This window comes from Triturus cristatus, chromosome 8 (assembly GCF_964204655.1).
Source record: "Triturus cristatus chromosome 8, aTriCri1.1, whole genome shotgun sequence".
NCBI classification, from domain to species: domain Eukaryota; kingdom Metazoa; phylum Chordata; class Amphibia; order Caudata; family Salamandridae; genus Triturus; species Triturus cristatus.
In genome coordinates, this window is record NC_140591.1 from 1,407,229,676 (window position 1) to 1,407,253,244 (window position 23,569).

General features: G+C 43.4%; 1 protein-coding gene across 1 annotated transcript in view; it reads right to left on the reverse strand.

Annotated features, from left to right (window-relative positions):
• The window catches only part of LOC146805830 (uncharacterized), a 497,986-nt gene that overhangs the window by 48,678 nt on the left and 425,739 nt on the right, over nt 1-23,569 (reverse strand). Inside the window, exon 14 of the mRNA XM_085623825.1 lies at nt 1,018-1,254. Within this exon, the coding sequence (XP_085479951.1) occupies nt 1,018-1,254 (237 nt within the window). The remainder of the gene's footprint in view (nt 1-1,017; nt 1,255-23,569) is intronic.

The following is a 23,569-nucleotide window of genomic DNA, read 5'->3' on the forward strand; positions in this document are numbered from 1 at the left end:
ACTTGGACCCAGCCTGAGTGAGTCTTAAGCCACCAAGTGCTGCCCATTCAGTGGGATAATTGATGGTGGTGTTATAGTTGCCCAGATAGCCAAAATCCAATACTTAGGAATTAGAAAACTTTTGGTTAAAAACTGCTCTGAGCATAGAGAGGAGACCAGGACCAACCCGCTCGTTTATCCACCCAAGGTGCTTCGCTGGTCCACCTTAGTTCACAGCAGCTCCCAGTACACTCTTCACCACAGCAGCAAATCTTGCTCAGAGGTCATTCGCCAAGGGGGTTTCTGGCTTTGTGGAACTCTCCTCGGCTACAGCCTCCAGCTTTAACCTGCTGGAGATTTTCAATGTCCAAAAAAGAGACTAAGTCCCAAGGTACAAATCTTCCCCGTGTCTTCATCCAGTGGCTCCCCAACAATGATGCCTCCTCCTTGGACACAGCCTGTAGCCTTGCATCACTGAACTGCTACCTTCTCAGAACATTTTTGTTGAAATTTCTTCTAAGTCCGAAGGTAAGCGCTAACTGAGCCCAATAAACGTTTTGTATCTGACTTGTACTCCATCACGGTCAGCCATATTTTTCGACTTTGGCCCAGTCTTGCGTTACTAGATTTCTGCGGTTGATGCTTTGATCTTTTAGGTGCTAGTTACTACCTTAAACTTTAAAAATCTATAATTCTGGTTCTTCTGATTGGATTTTTTTTGTTTTGGTGTCAAATAATATATTAAAATGTACTAAATGTTTTTGAATTGCTGTGGTTTTTTTATGTGTTGTGGGTTCACTTTATTACTGACTATAGGCTGCATAAATACTTTACACATTACCTCTAAATTAAGCATGACTGCTTTTGTGTCAAACTACCAGAGGGTTAAGCATAGGTTAATGTAGTAACTTTTGTGGTTCACTCACCCAAGGGAATGTGACAGTTACTTGAGCAGGGTTAACACCCCATTCAACGAACAACCCAATTTCTCACACCTTTCAATTTTATTAACATTTATTAATTTAATAACATACTTACAAAAACATCCCCAGCTCTGAGGGTTTGTATGTGGATGTAAATTTGTGATGCTCCATCCTCTTCTAATATTCTGCTTTTTGCTGTCAATTTAGATGGTACCTCTTCGCTTTCCTTTACTGGAGCAGATTGTTGTGGTTGGTCATTAGACAATTTGTTCCTCTGCAGTATTGGTAAAAGGTACTTCTCTTCGCTAAAACTGTTTGAAGGCATGTTCTTCTCACTGTTAGACTCAATTTCCTAAAAAATATAGCAATATTTATTTTCTCAACTGTTGTATTTAGCCATAAACCAGGTGATGTCAATAATTCCAAAAACCTTCTGTAACAGAATATTAAAAATGCGCACCTTTTGGACACAAGGTACAGCTAAAATTTCTAACTCTAAAGACGGTCTTTCTAGTAGCAATCATATCACTGTGTGGAGTCAGCAAGCTACAAGCACTCACCACTCAAGAACCATACTTTCAGACATATAAGGACAGAATGGTTATGAGAACAAATTTACAATTTATTCTAAGGTGGTGCCTCAATTTAATGTAAATCCAACCATACAGCTCTCAGCATTCTTTCAACAACCAAAGACATGCAGAAATAACCTTTCACACTATTGGTGTCCAGAAAGCGGTCAGGAAGCAAAGCATGTATGAAAGGGAAAACAGTTAGTTTTCACCAGCAGCCCGGGGGATGTCAGTGTCCAAAGGGACTGTTGCATGGTGGATAGTGCAAACCATTCAAACATGCTACAAGAAGGCAGGAGTAACACTCAAGGAGAAACCAAGGGCACACTCCACAAGAAAGAATGTAGCTTCCCTAGCCTTTTTGAAAAATGCCTCTATCAACAACATCTGTGTGGCAGCTACCTAGTCATCCATACACACCTTCTCAAAACATTACTATGTAGAAATTCAACTCTACAAAAATGCTCAAGCAGGAAAAAAGTGGTAAATCACCTGTTTGCAAGCACATATTCATTTCTACCCAACCACTCTAAGGTGATAATACTACAAGATCTGTGTTCAGCATGTGAATATGGTGGAATAAATGCACAGCATGTGAATCCCAAAACATCCTTCAAGTCGCAAAACTATTCTAACATGTCACCTTAGACTGCCAACAAGATCAATGTAAATACTTAAAGAAGCAAGGCAGCTGATACAAAAAGATGTTACAGCAACAAACGGAAGAGGTTCTTACACTGGGTTAACAACAAGGAAACCACATGGAATGGTAACAGTATGCCATCATGATCAGATACCTTACCCACCTGCTGGACAAGCACCTGTCAAATGCCTCACTAAAGATACACCTAGAGCATATTGTGGCATACCCAAGGGGGGCATTAGGAAGAATGCGCTTGACTGTACCAGTTATAAAATGTTTTCTAAAAGGAGCAAAGAAAGTATCACACCCAAGAAGCAAACCCATGCCCTCTTGGAAACTGATGTGGTTTTTAATGAACCAATGACATCACCTTTTGAACCAATGCACAAGGCATGACTCAACTTCTTAACTCTAAAAACATCCTTTCTAATCACGATCAGTTGACAGTAGAGGGTTATTGAGATTAAAGTGCTTACCACATAAAAAACATATCTTCGGATACAGAAAGTGGTAATGAGAAAAAAAGAAAGATTCATCCCTAAGGTAGTAACAAAGTTTCATGTTAATCAGGCCATTCACTGACCAACATTTTTCCAGTACCAAAAGACACAGGCAGGGAAGGCCCTTCACACACTGAATGTTCAACAAGGAATAATATACTACCTAAAAAGGACAGAGTCTATGAGGAAGGGGGGCAGTTTTTTGTATCCTTTGTACACGCAAGGAAGGGCTCTCTTATCACTAAAGGAACTATCTCAAGATGGACAGTGCAGACAATAAAATACTGCCACAAGGTTTTGTAACATGCAGTGAACTTTTGTTGGGTTCATTCCTCCGGGCAGTGCATCTTTGGTGCCATATGTGGTTGGCTGTGAATCTTTGCTGCCTGCTTTTCTCCAGGCAGTGCATTTTAGGTAATTTTTCTCTACCTGTAGATCATCTCCAGTTGTTGTTTTTTTAGTCATACAGTGGCTGTTTTGGTGCCTTATGGGTACAGATTAACTTGTTTTTATAGCCAAAACTGTGGCTTTTGGTGTAGTATTATTGTCAAAATAGTTCACATATCTATGTTTTATAGCTAGAGGTATGGGTTTATATTGGTGTTTTTAAATAGCTGCAGCAGTGTATAAATTGGTAGTTTTGTGGCCACATCGGTGAGTATATTGCTGTTTGTAGCTGTGGATATAGTTGTATTTTAGAGGAATCAATAACAGCAGTGTATCTGTTATTGTGCAGCTGCAATTGAGGATCAGTCAAATAATTTCTCTTTTATAGTTTCAATTGTAGGTATTTTGATGTGTTTGTAGGCAAAGGAGTGTGGTGTTTCTATGGGTATATCAGTGTTTTACAGTTACAGCAATAATTCATTTAGTCGCATTTTATGTCCATGGGGTGTTTAATATATTCAGTTATGGTGATATGTGTTCCATTGTGATTGATCTATTGGTCTTTACATAGCTGCAGAAGATGACCTGTGTTTTATAAGTTTAGTAGTGGCAGTTCATGCTCAGCTACAGTAGTGAATATATTGGCATTGGTAAATTGGCATAATGGTATTTTTATAGCAAAATAAGTGGATTTATTGATGTGGTTCTGTTATTGTATTATAGTTGTGTTTTTATAACCATGGGGCTGCTTGTTTGCTGTTCTCTGGCATATATTTAGTTATGATTATATGCTCTCCCTATGGCTGCAAGGTTTTAGAGTGCGGTGCTGCTGCGGTGCCTCGGGGTGCTGTCAGTCGCCACTTCCTGGCACAAGATCGTGAAGATGGTGTTGGGGCAGAGATGACACGGCAGGTCTCCCATGCAAGGTGAACTTTCCGCTGCCTGGCACTCCACATGGTGCAAGTCTTCGGGGCATTCAGGAATTTCCAGGTAGCAAATAATGTGATGATATATATGCAGCCTGGACCACCTGTTAGCTCACAAGATTTGTGACGACATTCCCTGGTCTGAATGTCTCATTAAGAAGGAGCCCAGTACACATTATATAGGGGCCGATTGCGAGTCTGGCGGTCAACGGACTGCCAGACTCATGGGGATGCAGCGACGGTCTCCCAACTGCCCTATTGCGATTAGGGAGGTCAGACCGCCATTACCCTGCCACAGCCGCCGGGGAACCGTCATTCCCTGGCAGTGGTGTGGCGTTCAGGCGGCATCAATATGCTTGGCGGGACCATCGTGATCCCGCCAAGCATATTAGGAGTTTCCTCTCCACCATGGCTTTCATTGCTGTGCCTACTCCATGAAAACCCTGGTGGAGAGTAAACAAAGGGGGTCTATGGTAACTCATGCCCTGTGGATGCCCAAAGGAGCGCACAACTTGTGTCCCCTGTGTGCATGCACACCAGTTCCTGCATGGCATGGACTGTAAACTTTATGCCGTGTCGGAACAGTTTTTGGCAATCCCATTGCCGTGCCCATTTTTAGAGGCCCCACCGTGGGAACGCCAAAAAAAAGCCCACCTGACAGGAGGAAACTCCTAATCTGGCAGGCGGTCTGGCCACGGGTTTGATGGAGCGGTGGCTGGGCGGACCCGGCGCTGCACCGCCAAAGTCCCTCTATGTCTTTTGCACACTCTATAGCAAGCTGAAGATCTGTTGTTTTGCATTTTTTGTTCTGCTGTGTAAAGTCTACTCTCTGGGAGTGTGTGCGTAAGAGTGTCTGTGTGTGCGTGAGTGCACGTATCTGTCAGCATGCGTGTATTTGTGTGGGAATGTTTATATGAATATGTGTATTTGTAAGTGAGCCATTATACTAATTGGTAAATATATACGGTTCAAAGGTGGCAGACTGTATCCCTACTTTGCAGATTTGAGCAGTGCTTCGATTTAGTCGACCACGTCATCCTATGGTCAACCCTGCTCTACAACGGTGCGCCTAGACTGATAACTGTTTTCCTTGCTAGGTTATATGAGCAGTTATCGAGTACAGTCCTCATTGGCCCACGAGTCAAATGTACCAAGTCCAAAGAGGCATTTGGTAGGGCTGTGATCTTGCCCCACTGTTGTTTTCTTTGTTCATTAATGGGGTGGACAAGGCCCTCAAAGCTATAACAGCAGATGCCCCCAAGTCGCCAGGAGTCCTATACCAGTTCTATTGTATGCAGACAATGCTGTTTTGCTGACTAGGACCCCAGTGGGCCTACAACGTTTAATGAATACTTTTGGCGATTTTATAGCTGCAAGAAAACTGGTGGTAAACAAGAACAAAACCTATACAATGATTTGCGGAGCCAAGCAAAAGAAATGTCATTTTCTATGGATAATACCCTGGTAGCTACAGTTGACACTTTTTGCTATTTGGGCATTATCTTTGCAGGAAATGGATCATGGTCACAGACAATTAACAATGTCAGAGGTAAGATGAGTAGGAATGCCGAATGCAGAATGTTTAGGTTCTCAGAAAAGTTGGGCATCCTACCTATACAAGACATGCTTGCAATTTATAAGGCTAGGATATCAGCTACTGCTCCATAAGGGTAAGGTTCTTCAGACTGAGGAAAATAGTTTCCTCAAACGTTTGCTATGTCTCCCTACCTCCGCCTCTACAGAGGTAGCACATACTGAGGTTGAGCTGCAGTACCTAGCAGATATAATTGCACTTCGCTCTTTGTTGCTCTGGCGCACTACCTGGACCAAATAAGAAACTTGTTTTACTAAGTCAATTATTGAAGACTGTCTCTGGATAAAGCACTGTGCATCCCTTGGCTAAGTTATATCAATTCCACCTACATTGAGCAGTTTAAGTTGCCAATTCTGCCAAACCCTTGGTCGATAATAACACTCTCTAAACAGTCTATTAAAGATAACTTTATGTTTCATAAAAGGGAAGCCCGGGTGAGAAGCGAGGGGGTAAACCAACTGTTGCACTTTATTTCTCACTTCCACTGAAAGAGGGCTATCAAAGGTATTTTACTTATGTTTCAAATTTAATGCACCGATATAGATTAGGGATTGTCCACCATTTAGTTGCCTTTCCCCTTATGAAAACTTGCCCATTAGATACGATTTCCTGTTCTTGTGACGGACAGAACAAAACAGCACTTTATGCTGTTTTGTGATTTTTATTCTAATTTTAGGTGTTATTACTTAAAACCTCTTTTGCTTGCACAAGATATCAGATCGCATATTGTTGCTCTGAAATATCTGCTTGAGTTGAATAACTCTAGGGTTTTCTTTAACGTTGCACTTTTTATCTCAAAAGCAATTAACATACCTAAAAGTAGCATTCTTTGATGCTGTAACAAACTCTATAGAGACTGGATGGCAGCCTTTTAGTAATTTTAAACATGTATCTCTGGTAGGGACACTTATGATTATAATCAACCATCACTGTTGTTGTTTGTCTTTCTAAATTTTAAGCATGGGTGATTGTTTTATTGTGACTGCTTTCATTGTTTTTTAACACACTAATCTTTTTCTTTATTTCATTGAAATCTCTTTTGCCAAACAGGAAGGAACTGCTGCCAGGAGAACTGGTTTGGGGTGGCTTCCTTTCCAGGACCTCTCTCTGCAGTTCTGCAGACACATCCTTTAAGTGGGGTGATGCTCTTTGGAGCAGGATAGTCTCCAGCCTGGAGCACCCACAACAGAGGCACAAAGAGGTGTGACCCATCTGTACCTGGCTGTGAAGAGCCCAAAAGGCAGTGAGAGAGACACTTGTCACTCTGAACAATTGACTGCAACCCCCTTCACCCCCACCATCCACCAAGTGGCAGTGCAACAGGAAGGACCTAATCTAATTTTATAGGAGCCTCCCTTCACAGTCTAGGTCTCCTCCCTCCTGCATCCTGATATATTTCCAAAGGGTGGGATACAGGGCTGACTTTAAGCCTGTGGTGCCCAGTGCTACAATCTTTGATGGTACAGAACCACCTCCTCAAACAAAAATCCTTCTCCACAAATTCACTCACTACTGTGGTCCATCAGTGCCCCTCACATGGATTTCACTTGTTTTATAGCATTGCTCATACCCGCGTAGGGTGTTAGAGTGCTTCACATAACACACACATTATACAGAGACAATAAATCATAAGTGTATAAATCAGTCCATAGCAAATGTTACATAAAACAATGAGGATTACAAGTAGTAGAAGTCACATGTCACTCATTCTAGTTAACTTAAGGAATCAATGAGATCTTGAAATATGCCAAGTATTGTAGTGACTGGAAGTAATAAGGAGCTGATGATTGCAAAGATGAAACAGATTCAGAAAAGTGGTAAGAATCAGATGATGAGTTCTGATTTGGATTTTGTGCCACCTGATTTATTTATTTTATTTATTTATGAGATTTTTTGTGCGCAACTAATACCCTAAGGTGTCTAGGCGCAACGAGATACTCTAGATTACAGCACAGATCAGAGCGCGTTCTCATTGATTAAAAAGCTGATAATACTAGAATGAATGGAGTGCATCCCATGAAAGGTGAAAGAATGGGAAATGAGATGGTACAGATGCAAGGTCATGGAAGGGGAGTTGTGAATAATTCTGGAGTGAATACAATTTTGGGTTGCCAAAGAAGAGAACTGCTTGTCATTTCTGTGGCAAAATAGGGCACTGCAATCCCAAGTGTATGCAGAATCCAGAATGGGTTTGTTCCCCAGATGCAGCAAAGCACAAATCAGATGGTGGCACAGTTTGTGAACCTGACCCCACCAGCTCTTGTGCAGAATGTGCAAATCAAAGGGCAGTTCCATATAAATATATATATGACTGTAACTCCAGTAATGCAGTGAATAATGAGAAATAGAATGTCTTACAGTTGAGGGTACCCACAGAATTCATTGATTCTGAATAATGGTTTTCCTAAGTTTCCATCAGAGACTAATTCACAATCACAGTACCAAAGGGAGGAGGAGGATTGTATATTTGGTGCATTCCTAGAGGTAGACCAGAGTAAGCCATATGTAGATGGTGAGAGGAATTGGCACCCTGTATCATTTTTAATAGACACTGGTGCTCCCCGCTTTATGATTCGTATTGTCGAGGTTCCAAACGTACCCCTCTTGCGAAGAGAAGTCCGCGTTTTAGACTTCAGCAAAAAACAGATTGTTAACATGTTTACAGCAGATGCCCCAGTTAAAATAGCATTGATAGAGAACAATTGTCAGTTCATATTATGTGATTCGAGCACTGTTTATCTATTAGTCAGAAACTTGCTTAAGCAAGATGAACTGTACACGTTATTGTACACTGGATGGTATTGCAACCAAAACTCAAAATGAAAGCTCAGTGTTAAAAATCATATAGCGGGATTCAAGAGTTCAGTTGTTCCCAGTTCGTACAAAAGATGATCTGCCTCTGGTTTTATGACAGACTGTCAAAGAAGATGTATGTGATTTCACAAGTAAAGAGATAGGATTGATAAAAAAGCCCAAAGCCTGTCAGGATTAACGTCAAACCCAATGACATTTTGCCTAGGATTAGGCAATAAAGACTTTCAAAAGAAGCAGAAGAAGGAATGAAGCCTTTCAAAGAACAAATGATAGATCAATGACTGTATATCATTTTGCATCTTCAGGAATTTGGAACAATATTACAACAGGATGTGGTACCACTGGACAATATAGAATGACTATTTCATGTTGTCTGGTTGTACCAAATCCTGCTGTAATATTGTTCCAAATTTCTGCAGCTGCACAATGATATGCTGTAATTGAGTTCCTCTCTATAATGAAATGTCTTTATGCATTTCAATACCAGAATAAAGCTGTTGCTCGATGTTGAACCCCACAGGGGTATAATGAATGTCTTTTAATTTATACTCAGATGTTAAGAAAAGATTCTGAAAATCTACCTTTGCCCTGTACTTCACTCCTAGTGCAAAAATTGCTGACCTGCTTGTGGCATCAAAGACAAAAGAGAATGCAATTGCTTTTCTGAATCAGTTTGGGGACAATGGTCACAAGGTTTCACTCTACAAAAACTCCAGATGAAGAAGTAAACTCCTGAGATTATGAACTGAAAAACGAGAGCTGACTTTGTGCACTACGGACGTAGCTCCTCCCCCTGCTCCCATACTTTCGGTAGTGGACGCAGTATTTAATTCACATGGGGGCCCGGCCGCGCAGCGGGCACGCCGCTGTCGCGCCATAGGCACACCAGAGGCAAACCCGTCAGCACCCGTCTGCGTCTGGACCGTGGCCAAGGCCAGTCATGCTGCCAGTTTGCCCAGCGATGAAGTAATCCGTTGGGCCAGGAATGATCTTTTATCCTTCAGAGGTAATCCTTGTCCTGGGGAACACGTTATAAACCTAGCAAACGATTCACTCCCCAGTACCTGTGCAGGATGTAATCGGGTTCTAGGGAACACTACAGGGTATTTAGACAATAGTGGCAAGGTGGGCTATAAGATGGATTTGAGTAAGCATGCAGACAAGATTAGGGCATGCCTAATCAATTGCAGATCTTTGGCTAAGCATGCAGAGGATATATGGCTCATACTGGCAGAGAATAAATGGGATGTCATGTTCTTGACAGAAACATGGCTGAAGGAGGATGCCTTATCAGCGGTTGCTTTTGCATTTTCGCCTGGTTTTAAAATTTGCTGCACAAACAGGGAGGGAAAAAAAGAGAAGGGGGGTAGCCATTATTTTAAGGGACTCCTGGGATATAGCGTCCTCAGTGATGCCTAATACGGATGCGATAGAGGGGCTAAAAAAATTGTATTAAGATTGGCACCACCACTTCTTTTTCAGGACTATTGATTTATAGACCCCCGGACTGCGCACCAAGTGTTAATGTGGAAGTTTGCAATTACATTGCCCAGAAATCTCTATTGTATTCGAATTTCATGGCGCTAGGGGATTTTAACCTACATGTGAATGATCCTAGCTGTGTTTCTGGCAGCGCAGTTTGCCTCTGCTCTTTCCGATGCTAATCTGATTCAGCATGTGCAACTCCCCACCCATACGGCAGGGCATACACTTGACCTGGTGTTTTCTAATATTCCGTCCCTGATAACTGAGTCCCCTAGTCAATTGGTTTGGACTGACCATTGCTTGATTCCATTTTCATTTAGTTTGGAAAAGTCTAGTCAGCAAGGGGGTGCCCGCTATTTCTTAAAAAGAAATTAGAAGAAGATGACCGCTGAGTCCTTAGGGCCAGTTTTGCAGCATAGTCAACCATCATTATTGAAAGACCCAAATACGGACACATTTGCTTTACATAAATGGATTTCCGCCGCTGCGGAAGCCACTGCCCTGGCCAGAGTCACTAAAACGTTGAGGCAACCTCCCTCGGCCCCTTGGTTTTCAGAGACTCTCAGGATAAATAAAAGTAGGTGCAAATGCCTGGAAAGTCAGTGGAGGGTGGACTACTGTGCTACCGCTAAAGTGGCATATAAGAAAGCACTGAAAGAGCTCCTTAAATTGATGAGAGCGGCCAGGAGAGACTATGTGGCGAGGAGCATTAATGAGGCAGATAACTCAAGTAAAGAAATATTTAAGGTCTTTAACTCCTTTCTCAAGTCAAGAGAATTAGAAATTGAAAGTATCTCTGACTTTTTCGATAACAAAATTCGGAAAATTCATAATTCGTTTACAGCAATAGTTGAGACTGATAAAACTGATGGCAAGGGGAGTAGTAAGCCAGAGTTCTCCTGTGCGGGATTCCTCCCAATCACTCAGCAGGAAGCATTGGCACAGATCCAGAGTTGCAAGTCAGGCTCACCGGAGGACCCTTGCCCCCCTAAATTGTGGAAAGAGTTGGCTCACTCGCTTATCTAGGTGTTGACCCACATTTGGAATACATCTCTTACTTCTGGCATCTTCCCTGACATGTGGAAACATGACACTCTCCTTCCCCTCAGGAAAAAACCCAATGGAGATCCAGGGGATTTGAGCAATTACCATCCAATTTCAGTGCTACAGCCCCAGCAAAAATGTTGGAAAAAATGGTGCAGCGACAACTGGCCAATTTCATTGAGAATCATGGTATTTTGCATGATACTCAATCTGGATTCAGACCCGGTTTCAGTACTGAGATGGCTCTTTTAGAGGATGCAGAATCGGTAAAAATGTCGGTGGATTCTGGGGCATCAGTGATGCTGGTGCTCCTGGATTGGTCCGCAGCGTTCGACATGGTAGACCATTTACGATTGGTCCAGAGACTTCAGGACATCGGCATTGGGGGGGGCGTGAAGGCTCATTTATTGCCAACTGGGGCTTGAAGGCGATATCGTATGCTGACGATACCCAGTTGATGTTTCATTCTAACGAGCAGTCGGAGGACTCCTTCAAGAGTTTTAAGGGCTGTTTGAAAGACATTTCCCTATGGATGAACAACAATAAGCTTAAATTCAATGCCGAGAAAACTGAAGTGTTGTTCTTTGGCAAAAACCCACCGCCAGCAGCGTATTTGTGGTGGCCGGTGGAAATGGGATCCCCTCCCACCCCTACACTCATGGCAAAAAATCTGGGAGTTAAGTGGAAGTTTGACGTTTCTTTTTCTGCCCAAATTCGTCAGGTGACAGCATCCTGTTTTAGCAAACTGAGAAACCTGCGGAAGTTCCTCCATCTGCTGCCGGAGGACTGACGCCGAGTCATAGTCCATGCCACTGTGACATCTAGGCTGGACTATACTGACGGCCTCTAAGTGGGCCTGCCAGTGTACTTAGTTAGAAGACTGCAGATGGTTCAGAATGCAGCTGTGGGACTAATTAGATGTGTACCATTCCATCATCATATCTTTCCGCACATCAAAGAGCTCCACTGGCTGCTAGTGGCAAGAAGAATCAAGTTCAAGGCTTTGACACTAGCATTCCAGTCAATCCATGGTAACTGTCCTAGCTACCTGAAACAACAGCTATGTAGCTATAAGCAGAATAGCTTGCTGAGATCTAATGTGCAAAATCTGCTTTGCACTCCACGGTTTAGGAGAACCCGGCTAGGTGGCAGATCTTTCACGGTCAAGGCCTCCAAGCTTTGGAAGTCCTTGCCAAATAATATCCAGCATATTGATTCAGAGCCACTATTTAGAAAAGCGGTAAAAACATGGCTCTTTAGCTTAGGCTAGTGTGCTCAGGGGTTTCTATGCTCGGGCCATCTTTGCCTGCCGCCTATTGCTAGAGAGCCGGGACACCTCTGTTTGAGGTAGCTGTTTGCGCTTTATAAGTGTCAGTATTATTATCATTATTATGATTGTTATCGTGAACTTTAATTTTTAGTTTCAATTATTATTTTGAAAAAAAGAAAAGAAGATCTGTTATCATTTTGAAAATAAGTTTCTGAAGTCTAAATTTTGAATCCGGAATTTTGTTTTGATCTCAATAGAAATGGCATGCAGCAGATGCTGTAAAAAGTGACAGAATGGGCTCATTAGTAATGACACTGATAGTCTTAGTTGGTCACCTTATGTTATTTCTCAGTTAGGCTATGTCTCCAGAGAGGTTGAACTAACTATGGTATGTAATAGGGTTGAGTCTTATACATTGAAACACAGGGAAACTTTAGTGGGCAGATTCATTGATAATATTCCTCAATAAATTTAGCTGAATACGCTGATATTATGGGGGATAACATTGTATGGTGTGTACATTTCTTCCTTCTTTTGCAGGTGAAGGTCTAACATATCAATACTTGTCTCATATGGTTTATCTTGTAATGTTTTCGTTGGTAGGTATAATAAGCAGGAATTGCTATTGCCAAACCTGCTGGATTTCAACTTTTGACTGGATCTCAACTTTTTGCTGTAGAATCTTCCTGTTTTTAAAAAAGTGGGGAAAATGGGAACCTGTAGTAAATAGTTGAATGCAACTGCACAAATTAACCTGGATACTATACAGACTAACAGTGAATATGTGTGTAGCTTGAGTAAAAAAGAGTGTGAATTTATTAAGAAATATAATGAAAGGAACGTGAACATTTTGAGAAATTTGAAAGTTGAGAAGAAAAACGCAGAGAACACAATAATGCTGAGGAATAATTTAGGATTTTGAATTTACAAGATTGAAAATGGAATATGAGAGAAAGGGTAAACTGTGTATAGCGTGTCATGAACCTACAGGAGTTAGGGCAATAGAATTTGTGGGTGGGAGTGTGGGGAAAAGAAGTTATGTTGTTAGTGGTGATTTTCTTGTTGGTTAAGAACCAATGTTGAGAGGAATTGGGTGGGTTGATGCGATTTGGCTTTAGGATTTCCTAGAGGCTATCATGTGAATAGGGTGAATGATGCTGTTAGCTTGAAGAAATTGAAGCATGGTGTTTGTCAAATAGTATTAGATGTACCACTGCTGGAGCACTCACTCAGATTAATACTGAGTTCATTGCTATGCACCTAATGCAGGGGCGTAACACAAGCCCCCGCAGCCCCCGCGGTGCGGGGGGGCCCCGAGCTGCAGGGGGCCCCCTCAGGTTGTGTGTGATCCGTCGCGCTGAGTAGAGTTGCGCTGCATGAGCCTGCACCCCGGTGGCCGGCACACCTGCACTGCTCTTATTTAGCTAGTATTCATGTTTGCATGAAGTAATACTGCAGTTTGCACCTCTTTCCTGGAATGCACTCTGCACTGGCAAAGTTACGGAGTTTGAATAGGCACGCGCCGCAAGACGTTACCTGACGTCCTGCTGTCACTGGTCACTGGATGCAGTTAAGCGTGTGGGAGGCCAGCAAATCATGGAAGCGCTGGGCTACTCGGCGGTGAATTGAAATGAATTGACCCCTCGACCACCGTACCCAACCAGCAGAGAGAGTTTGGGGCCGGCATCATGTGGTGCACGCTGCACCTCATTGACCGTGCACTTTATTTAGCTAGCCTTGAAAAGAGACTTCGGCGCGCAACTACCAGGCAGGAAGTTTTTTAAATTTTGCTAAATCCTGCCGGAAAACTATGTTTTCGAGGGTTTCCTAACCATCGAAACTGCTGCCAACCAGTGCGAGACACTCCTTAGGAGAGGAGACCTGCCTGTGACCCTTCATCTCGAAGGCCCAAGAAACGTGGCAGCTCAAGACGTGTAAACAAAGCTGCTGGCCGAAGCGCTCACCTTTTAGCCCCAAGGCTCTTGTGAAATGGCAGCAGGAAGGTTAGTCACCCGCCGTGCCCTGTGTTAATTTGATAACAGCAACATGTACTTAAATGTATTAGGTTAACAAGTGCAATGGCATAAGTGTGTAAGACTTGCTCAGTGATCATTTCTTTAACTTTATATTTTTTTGCACATTTTAATACCGTATCCATTCTATGTTAAACAGCTTGAAAGGGAATGCCTGCTTTTACTTAATTTCCTCCTTCTGTGGCTATGTGGGTCCATATCAAACATTTATTTTGGTCTTTGCAATGGCAAAAGAAACATTTTGAAAACTAGCACGTGCAGCCATGTATAATTTCTGCCTGTGTTTCTTGTAGGAGGGAATTTTGTAAGAGATGTTGCAGATAATGTTCCACTCTTTCAGTGGTTCAATAGAACACCACCTACATGGATGTTATCTCATGAGCGGCTGACTCTTTCTTCCTGCTTGGCTTACATGTTTTGATGATGATAATTTAAGTGTTGTAACTGACCGCAGACCCCTGCATATTCACTAGATGAAACACTTGTTTGTTGTCCATGGACATCACGTGCCTTGCTGCTATACCCATGCTCTTGTAAGTTATAAGCAGCTGCATCGCTCACTGTGGGTTTCTGCTGTTCTTGGCCTCCCATTCCACCCAAGGAAGTGTCCATATGTGGATAATGAGCACCCTACTCTCATCATGCTTGAGTGCACAGGCCCTACCCGTAGCTGTCTCCACAGTTTTAACCTACAGACAAGCTTCACCTTACACACACTGCAGCCCTTTGCAAACGTTTAGCACAATTGCTATTACATTTATGACTGCTACAATGTGATATTGGGGGCCTGAACAGTTGTCTCATTGGTATCAGCATCTTTACCGTCTATTTCAGGGGTTTTGAGCAGTTCCCAGATATTTTAGTGCTTCCCATTGACAAAAGGCCGTAATTCCTGATGTTTAGCTCTTTTCATGCACTTCATTTTTCTTGTGAGAAAGTGTCACTCATAATTGTTGAATGTCACTCATAATTACACTGAAATTATGAAAATGTCACACACAGCAATCTTAAACCTTGGCAGCTATGAACCCCACAGACCCCCAGCGGCCGATGGAGCCCACACTGTAGAGCTCAGCTGTTCCTCCTGCTGAGTCTGATGGCCAGGAGGCTGGCGCACGTGTGACGGACCCGTAAACCAGAATTGCCATGGCTCACACGTGTTAGTGAGACAGTGCCAGACTTACTTCACGTTTAAATGTTGATCTAATTTGCTTGTAAATTAAGTGCTTAGCGTGATCAGCTACCTGCTGGGCAGTGTAGTTTTGCCCTTGTTTTGCCTATTTTTGCCCTTGTCACTAAGCACACGGGAACTGGGGGTTTGGCGCTGCAGTTATTCTTTTATATTCTGCCAACAGATCTCAAGTTGGGTAAAAGGGTACTGCTTCGTTAAAACCACCCTTCGGTGGCACTCCTCGGGGCTCAACCAGTACCTACACAGAGCTGGATGACCAGGGCCGTCAGGGATCATGAGGCCTAACTCTACAGGACCTTTGAGGACACCCAGCCTATGTATCAATCTCTGCCTACGTGACTGCCACGAAAACAAAGAGGGCTGATGGAAAAAGTATTAAAACGAGCATCTAAAATTATGATTTTTGTCTCTGACATGTTCTGTTTATGCTTGGCTTTTTTCCTTGGATATTTTTTTTAGCTAATCGTTCTTTCCGATTTTATTTGAATGGTGAGCTTAATTTCAAAGTTCATCACTCAAAGCTTACGTAATCTTGCCACTTTCACTACGAGCTGTGCCTGCTCTACTGGGCCACACCCCTTTACTGTGTCATTAATTTTACACCCAAACCCTGGTTATTTTCTCACTGAACGGTGAGACGTGCGCATTTCCACAGAGAACATGTATAGTTAGACAACAAAGTTAAGCTGATCAGCGTCATTGCTCTGCACTGAAAGAATTAAGCATTATCTTCAAGCCCTGCCCACTGCTGTACAACATTTTGAAATTCTTAAACTGTTACCATCTGAAGTGCAGCATATTTTGTTCCCTCTTTTTGTAAATTATTTAAATAGTCTAACGCTTGTACTTTTGCCCATATTCAATGCCCGAGTAATCTAACATGCATCATGGACAATCTAGAGTTTGCACTGAGCATGTCCCTTTCACCACAAGGTAAACTGGCTCCAGCACATGCCTACCTATAATGTTTTGCATTTTATTTCTACTAGCCGGAGGTACTATTTAAAAATTGAAATATTGGTATTTTGCAACCTTAAAATTCCTTTTTAACAAAGTTTAAAATATCAAGTTGTGAAGGATGTAAGATAGATCTAACCTGTCACTAAAACAGCCATAAAAACTCTGTAGTTTGCCTGCCAACCCCCTTTTTCTCATTTTCCCCCACCCCATGCTATCAGGGGTTACAAGAACCCAAGCTTCCCCACCACACCCACACTCTTTACTTCCCTCTCCATGCCATAGATGTTCTGCAGTGAGCTCGGGGGTTCTGCTAACTCAGACTGATCACAGCGCTGTCATAATATCTATAACTGCTCTCTTGTCTTTCTTTTGTGTCTGATGATAGTGCTTAGGAGCAGGCACTCTAAGTCATATGCATTGTCCATGCTGCTCACTCTTTCCACCAGGGAGGTGGAATGCTTCTTTCCCACTCAGCATGCCGCTTGCCACCACTTTACTTCCTAAGTGCCCTTCCATTTTTGGTGATTTGTAGCACTTTTAAAATCTTCTTACAGTTTCTCATGGCTCAAATGGGTGTAGTTTCTGATATTTATATGTTTCCCCTTATTCATTGCTTGATTTTGCTCGTGAGAAAATGTCACTTATAGTCGTTCAAATGTCACTCATAATTACACTGAAATTATGAAAATGTCACACATAGCAATCCGAAACCTTGGCAGCAATGTTTGCCTGGCCTCAAGATGGCCACTTTGAGAGGAGGCTCTATCGGTTGGCACGGACACCTGACATATATTAGCTGCCGGATGCAACATTGGGGCAAATATATAATTGCTGCCTCTACCAGACGCCCCGCTGAGCGTGGTGTGGCCGCCCATTGGTAGTTTTGATGCCGGAGTGACCGAATTGTGGCCCACATCCTAGTGGACTGCAGCTGCTGCTGGGAGCGTTGGCGCAGGGAAGGAGATGCCCGCTGCTGAACCCCGCTCCGTGGATGCCCTTGAGCGGTGGGCCTGCTGGCGGTGCCTCTACAGAGGCGGGATACCTTCGCTAGCTTCTGAACCGCCCCAGGGCATGATCAGAGGGAGAGAGGCTTTGTTTTACCCGGGAATATGTCCTTCCCCCCCACCCTCCTCCCCGGACGACAATGAGCCGCAGTGACATACCGGGCCCCCTCTCCTGCCCACTGTTGCCTGCCGTGGCTGGGCTCCCGTTCCCTCCTGCTGATTCCTGTGGTGCTGAGGCCGGCCGCCCAGGACTTCAGCTGTATTTGTGGCTGGGCCTGATTCTTCCTTGGCATTGTCGGGCCCTCGGCTAGGCCATTTGAACTGGACTGTGTGGGGCGCTCTACTCCTACTAGATTGTTGACTGCTTGGGGCTGCTGCTGGCTTGCCTGCCTCTCCCGCGGGCCTCTGTGGTGCTGCTGGACACTTTGTTTACCTCTGGCTTCCCTATGGGGCACCCTGGATGTTTGACCCCCGGGGGCTCGCTACCAGCCTTGGAACTCTTGGATGTCGTGGCATGGACACTTGGGGCAGAGAACTGGAGTGAGGTGATTCAGCATGCTGCCTCCGCCCACCACCACTCGGTCTTCTACCCCCATGGCCATCTCCACCTTGGGGAGCCCTTCAGACCCAAGACCACCGCCGTGAGTGCAACAGTACCTGAAGGCCAGACTGAACACGGCAAGGATTTCATGCTCTGTAAATATGTAGTATATAATTGTCCAACCCTAATCTCTTTTAAAGATGTAATCTTGAGTGAATTTCCAACTTGTGTGTGTGTATGTATATATATATACATACAAAAAACGCAATGCCAGAAGAAAGGCCCGCCGCGCAAAGAGGCAGAAGACCGCAATGGCGACGACGTTAGGTGATGGTCAAACCAACAATAACACCATAGTGAATCTTTCCAAGCTTGTGCTCACCGCTAAAGAGGACAATATTCTTTCCTTAGGCCTTTCATATTGCGCTGGCAATAATTTCAACTACTGCAAAACCAGAGCGGACTTATTCAATTTTACAAGAAAGTTGAAATTAAAGAAGTTTTTCACCATCAAATCTGGCAGCAAAACGAACACGGGTCCTCAGGACAACAGCGCAACTTCCAATGAACACAATTTGGAATCTTACTTCTCACCCTGGCGGATTTGAATAAAATGAACCATGATTCCCTCAGCCAGTCAGTCGACACACGGCCCTCCCAAGACAGACTTGCCTCCATCATTGGCAAAGAATCATGTGCCGGGCTAAGTCCTTTTAGAGGCAAATCTAACTTCATCCCCATGATGCCCAAGGATGCGATCGATATTTTTCAAGAGATGGTAACTAATGACTTAAAGAATCTCTATCGGGCCACGAGTTCTAACAGCAGCAGGAGAATAAAACAACAAGATTTAGAATACAAGAACTTGATCCATAAATTGAACAGCAACCCTGGCCTAATAATTTGCATGTCCGACAAGGGGGGCAACGTGGTCATCTGGCCCAAGGAGGAATACAGAACTGAAGTAAAAAGGCAGCTTTCGGACATTGAATGCTATGAAAAAATCAGCTTAAAAATGTACAATACATCTAAGGAATCCCTGAAGAAAATGTTACATGCTTACAAAAGGCAGGGATTAATTTCAAGCCAAGAATTCGATTTTTTGTTTAATGAGTTTCCGATCATCCCAACGCTCCGCCTGATACCAAAAATCCACAAAGGTGTGAGGCCAGTACCAGGCAGACCCATCATTTCATTTATTGGGAGCATCAGTGAAAATGCGAGTAAGTATGTGGATTACTTTTTACAGCCATTAGTCCGTGCTTTACCAACGTACATTAAGGACACTGGTGACTTTATCAGGAAACTAGCCAGAATTCAATGGCATGAGGATTTCTTGTTGGTCACTCTTGACATAGAGTCCTTGTATACAAGCATAGAACACAATACAGGGATTGCCGCCACTAAACACTATCTGGACTGCAGACCAATCAAATTTTACAATCACAACAGTATGCTTTTAGAACTTATTCACTGGGCATTGAACAATAACTATTTTATGTTTGAAAATGAACTGTACTCTCAAAAGAGGGGAGTCGCCATGGGAGCTTGCTTCTCCCCCAGCTATGCCTGCTGGCTGGTGGCTGGTGGGAGGAGCAAGTTCTCATGGGAACCCATGCTAAGGTGTTTGGATCCAAGATTGTAGAGTGGTACAGATACATTGACAATGTTTTTATGGTTTGGAAAGGCGATCGTGAAAGTGTGATTGATTTTATTGAGGTTTTAAATAATAACGTTTTTAATCTCAGATTCACTTTTAAGGTGGACAACACATCAGTTGAATTTTTAGACACTACAGTCACGATTGTTGAGAACCATGTAGAAACAGGTCTGTATAGGAAATCCACCGCTGGCAACTCTATCTTACACGCCAGCAGCGCCCATCCACCACACCTCATAAAAAGCATCCCCTATGGGGAACTCCTCCGTATTAAACGCATTTGTAGTATACCGGAGGAGAGGGTTCAATGTTCAGAAGAAGCAATGAACAGGATGAGGCAAAGGGGTTACTCTGAGGGGATCCTTAGAGAAGCCTACAACAAAGTGGAATCCACTCCCAGGAACTCCCTACTCATAGACAAATCGGTCAATACGAGTGAACATAGCTCAGTGGATACATCTGACAATGCAAACTCCAATGTACCACGTTTGATCACAACCAGAGCCATGGTAAATAAAAACTGGCCAATTGTATTGACTGATGGTGTCCTGGCCCCCATGTTACCTTCCAAACCTGTACTGACGTTTAGAAGGGCCAGAACCATGAGAGAGGAGCTCATGAGACCGAATATTCCAATCCCGACTAGCAGTTCGTGGCTAAAACCTAAAAAAGGTTTTTTCAAATGCACCAATTGCAGAGCATGTAAATTTGGTCAAAATACCACTCAGTATTCAGTCCCGTTCAGTGACAACCCCAGACAAAGTAAGGGCCATTTTACATGTAGATCTGAATTTGTGGTGTATGTCCTTTCCTGTACATGTGGTTTGAATTACATTGGGAGCACCAAGTTACAAGCCCATGTCAGAATTTTACAACATTTAAGGGCAATTGTGAATAATGACTCCAGCTACCCTGTAGCACGGCACTTCAGAAAACTACATAATAATGAACTTAGTTGCCTGAAATACTTTATTGTCGACGGTGTCCCCGCACAGCGAAGAGGGGGCAACAGGGAAAAAGCCCTTAGACAACTCGAAACTAAATACATACTCGAGTTCGATAGCAAAGCACCCACGGGCTTAAACACCACTGTAGACCTACACAATTTCATTTGAGTATTGACAGATTACACGGGATTGATCTTGCTCTTATTTAGACTTGCTTTTGTCTTACTTGATTAATATCTGCAGTGTATATAGTGTCAATTTCACATGTCCGAAGCTATCTTACTGATCAATTTATCTGTTTACTTACCTGTTTTACCTGTATCCTCATCAATTTTATGAATACTATTTTCTAATTGCATTGAGAGTAGAACTGTTAGCCAGTCGTTTGGACTAATCTGTTCCTTCTATATCTTCCCTATTTTTGTCTTTTGATTCCTAAGGGGTAAGGCCAAAGACAAGATAATAATGAAAATCAAACGCTTTCTCCATATAACGGTGTGTTCCAGTTCTCCACATATGAGCTCCCTTTACCTTCAGGTATAATATAAAATTTAGGTGCAAGCAGCTTTGGGGACCCGCTATAATTTTGGACCTACTTTCGCCAAAGATCAGGTGTTTGGTTGTCTTTATGTATTTGTTAATATGGAACCCCATACAGATGATTAGCATTTTAGAGTGTTCCTCCTATCCTCTTCCTCGCTTGACCCCCGCTGTATTTTATCATTATTTTACTATTTGCACTTTTCTCACTTTTTGATTAGCTTTAGGATCTTTTACATAGGCTATTGGTTTTAACAGCAATGTCGGGTCTTACATACAGGTTTTATCGTTAGATACTATTTTAACATCTGATGAAATGTTGCAATGAATTCTGATTGTGCACTATTTAAGGACATCAATTATGGTCTGTAACACAATTACCATATGTATACATATGCATTTGTTTGCACTTTGCACTATTATTGCGTATTTTGCACATTTGCATTTTGTTGCACCTTGATGGCACTATTTGCACTTTATATATCAGGATTTGCACCTACAATTTGCGTATTTGCACAATCTACCATTGCACCTTAAACCTTTGAAAACCACCATGTACTTATAAGGTCGGGATTTTTCCGTGAACAAGGAAAGATAGTTAGAATCAGGTATATCCAATGATATAACTATGAAATGTCTCAGACCCATGCTGTTACAATTACCAATGTATGTGTATATGTTATATGTTCTTCATCACCAAAAAATTATTTTGTTTATGATGTAGACCAATTTATTTTTTCTATGTCTATTGTCACAAGCATCACAAGATTATAGAGTGCTCTCAAAATATAAAAGCTAAATGAATCGGCAGTTACTTCATTTGATCAAGGCCATCTGGTGGCCGAAACGCGTAATGGCGTGCTGTGCGGGTGCTGATTGTCATTAAAAACCTGTGAAGCACGAGTTGGTGTTCGTGTGCTTCTTCCTCGCCGGTTGGAGGTGGGAGACAGCTGTTGGATTTCATATATATATATATATATATATATATATATATATATACGTAACTCTAACCACTAGTATCTGTAGTAGACATATGTACTTACTACCTTTCTTATGTGAATTTAGAGTTTATCTGTTTGTATCTTTTCCTTGAGTGAATTTGCAACTTGTCAATATGTAACTCTAACCTCTAGTATCTGTAGTAAACTTTTGCACTTACTACCATACTTCAGTCAATCAACCAGGGAATGGTAAGCGCGCTACTCATCCGTGAGGGTCTCAAGGCACTGAAGGGGGGAGCGTAGATCTGTCTAGCTGAAGAGCCAGGTCTTGAGGGTCTTCCTGAAGGTGTTCAGGGAGGGGGTGCGTCTGTTGTCTGGCGGTAGCTCGTTCCAGGTTTTGGCTGCAAAGTGGGAGAAGGATCTTCTACCTGCTCTGGCTCTGTGGATGCGTGGGGTTTCGGCCAGTGCGAGGTTGGAAGATTGGAGGTTTCTTTTGGGTATGTGAAAGTTGATTCTGTCGTTGAGGTATTTGGGTCCGGTATTGTGTAGGCATTTGTAGGCGTGGATGAGGATTTTGAAGGTGACTCTTTTCTCCACGGGGAGCCAGTGGAGTCTTCGTAGGTAATGTGTTCCTGCCGGGGAATGTAGAGAACAAGTCTGGCGGCGGTGTTCTGTATTATCTGGAGTTTGCGGAGTAGGGACCTGTTGATGCTGGCGTGGAGTGCGTTTCCGGAGTCCAGTCTGCTGGTGATGAGTGCATGGGTGACTGTGTTCCTTGATTCAGGGGGGATCCACTTGAAGGTCTTGTGGAGGATGCGGAGGGTGTTGAAGCAGCTGGAGGTGACGGCGTTGACCTGGCAGTTGATGGTGAGTGATGATTTGAGTACAATGCCGAGGTTCTTGGCGTGGTCTGAGGGGTTTGGTGGGCTTCCAAGAGCAGTCGGCCACCATGTGCTGTCCCATGCTGAGGGGGTGGTGCTGAGGACGAGGACTTCTGTTTTCTAGGTGTTGAGCTTTAGGCAGCTGTTGGTTATCCAGACTGCGACATCTTGCATTCCTTTCTGGAAGTTGAGTTTGGTGGTGGTGGGATCTTTGGTGAGGGAGAGGATGAGTTGGGTGTCGTCAGCGTAGGATATGAGGTTGAGGCTGTGTTGTTGGACGATGGCTGCGACGGGGGGCAATGTAGATGTTGAAGAGGGTCGGGCTCAGTGATGACCCCTGTGGGACTTTGCAGGTGATGTTCGTCGGGTCGGAGAGAAAGGGCGGCAGTCTGATCCTTTGGCTTCTTCTGCTGAGGAAAGATCGGATCCAGTTCAGGGCTGTTCCTTGTATGCCTGCGTCGTGTAGTCTGGTGATTAGTGTGCGGTGGGAGACGGTGTCGAAAACGGCTGACAGGTCGAGTAGGATGAGGGCTGCAGAATGGCCTTGGTCCAGGAGGGTGCGGATGTTGTCTGTGGCGGCCTGTAGGGCTGTCTCTGTGCTGTGGTTGGTTCGGAATCTGGATTGGGACGGGCCGAGGACAGCGTTCTTTTTGATGAATCGTGTCAGTTCCTTATTAACTGTTTTCTCTGCGACTTTGGCGGCGAAGGGGAGGAGCAAGATGGGCCGATAGTA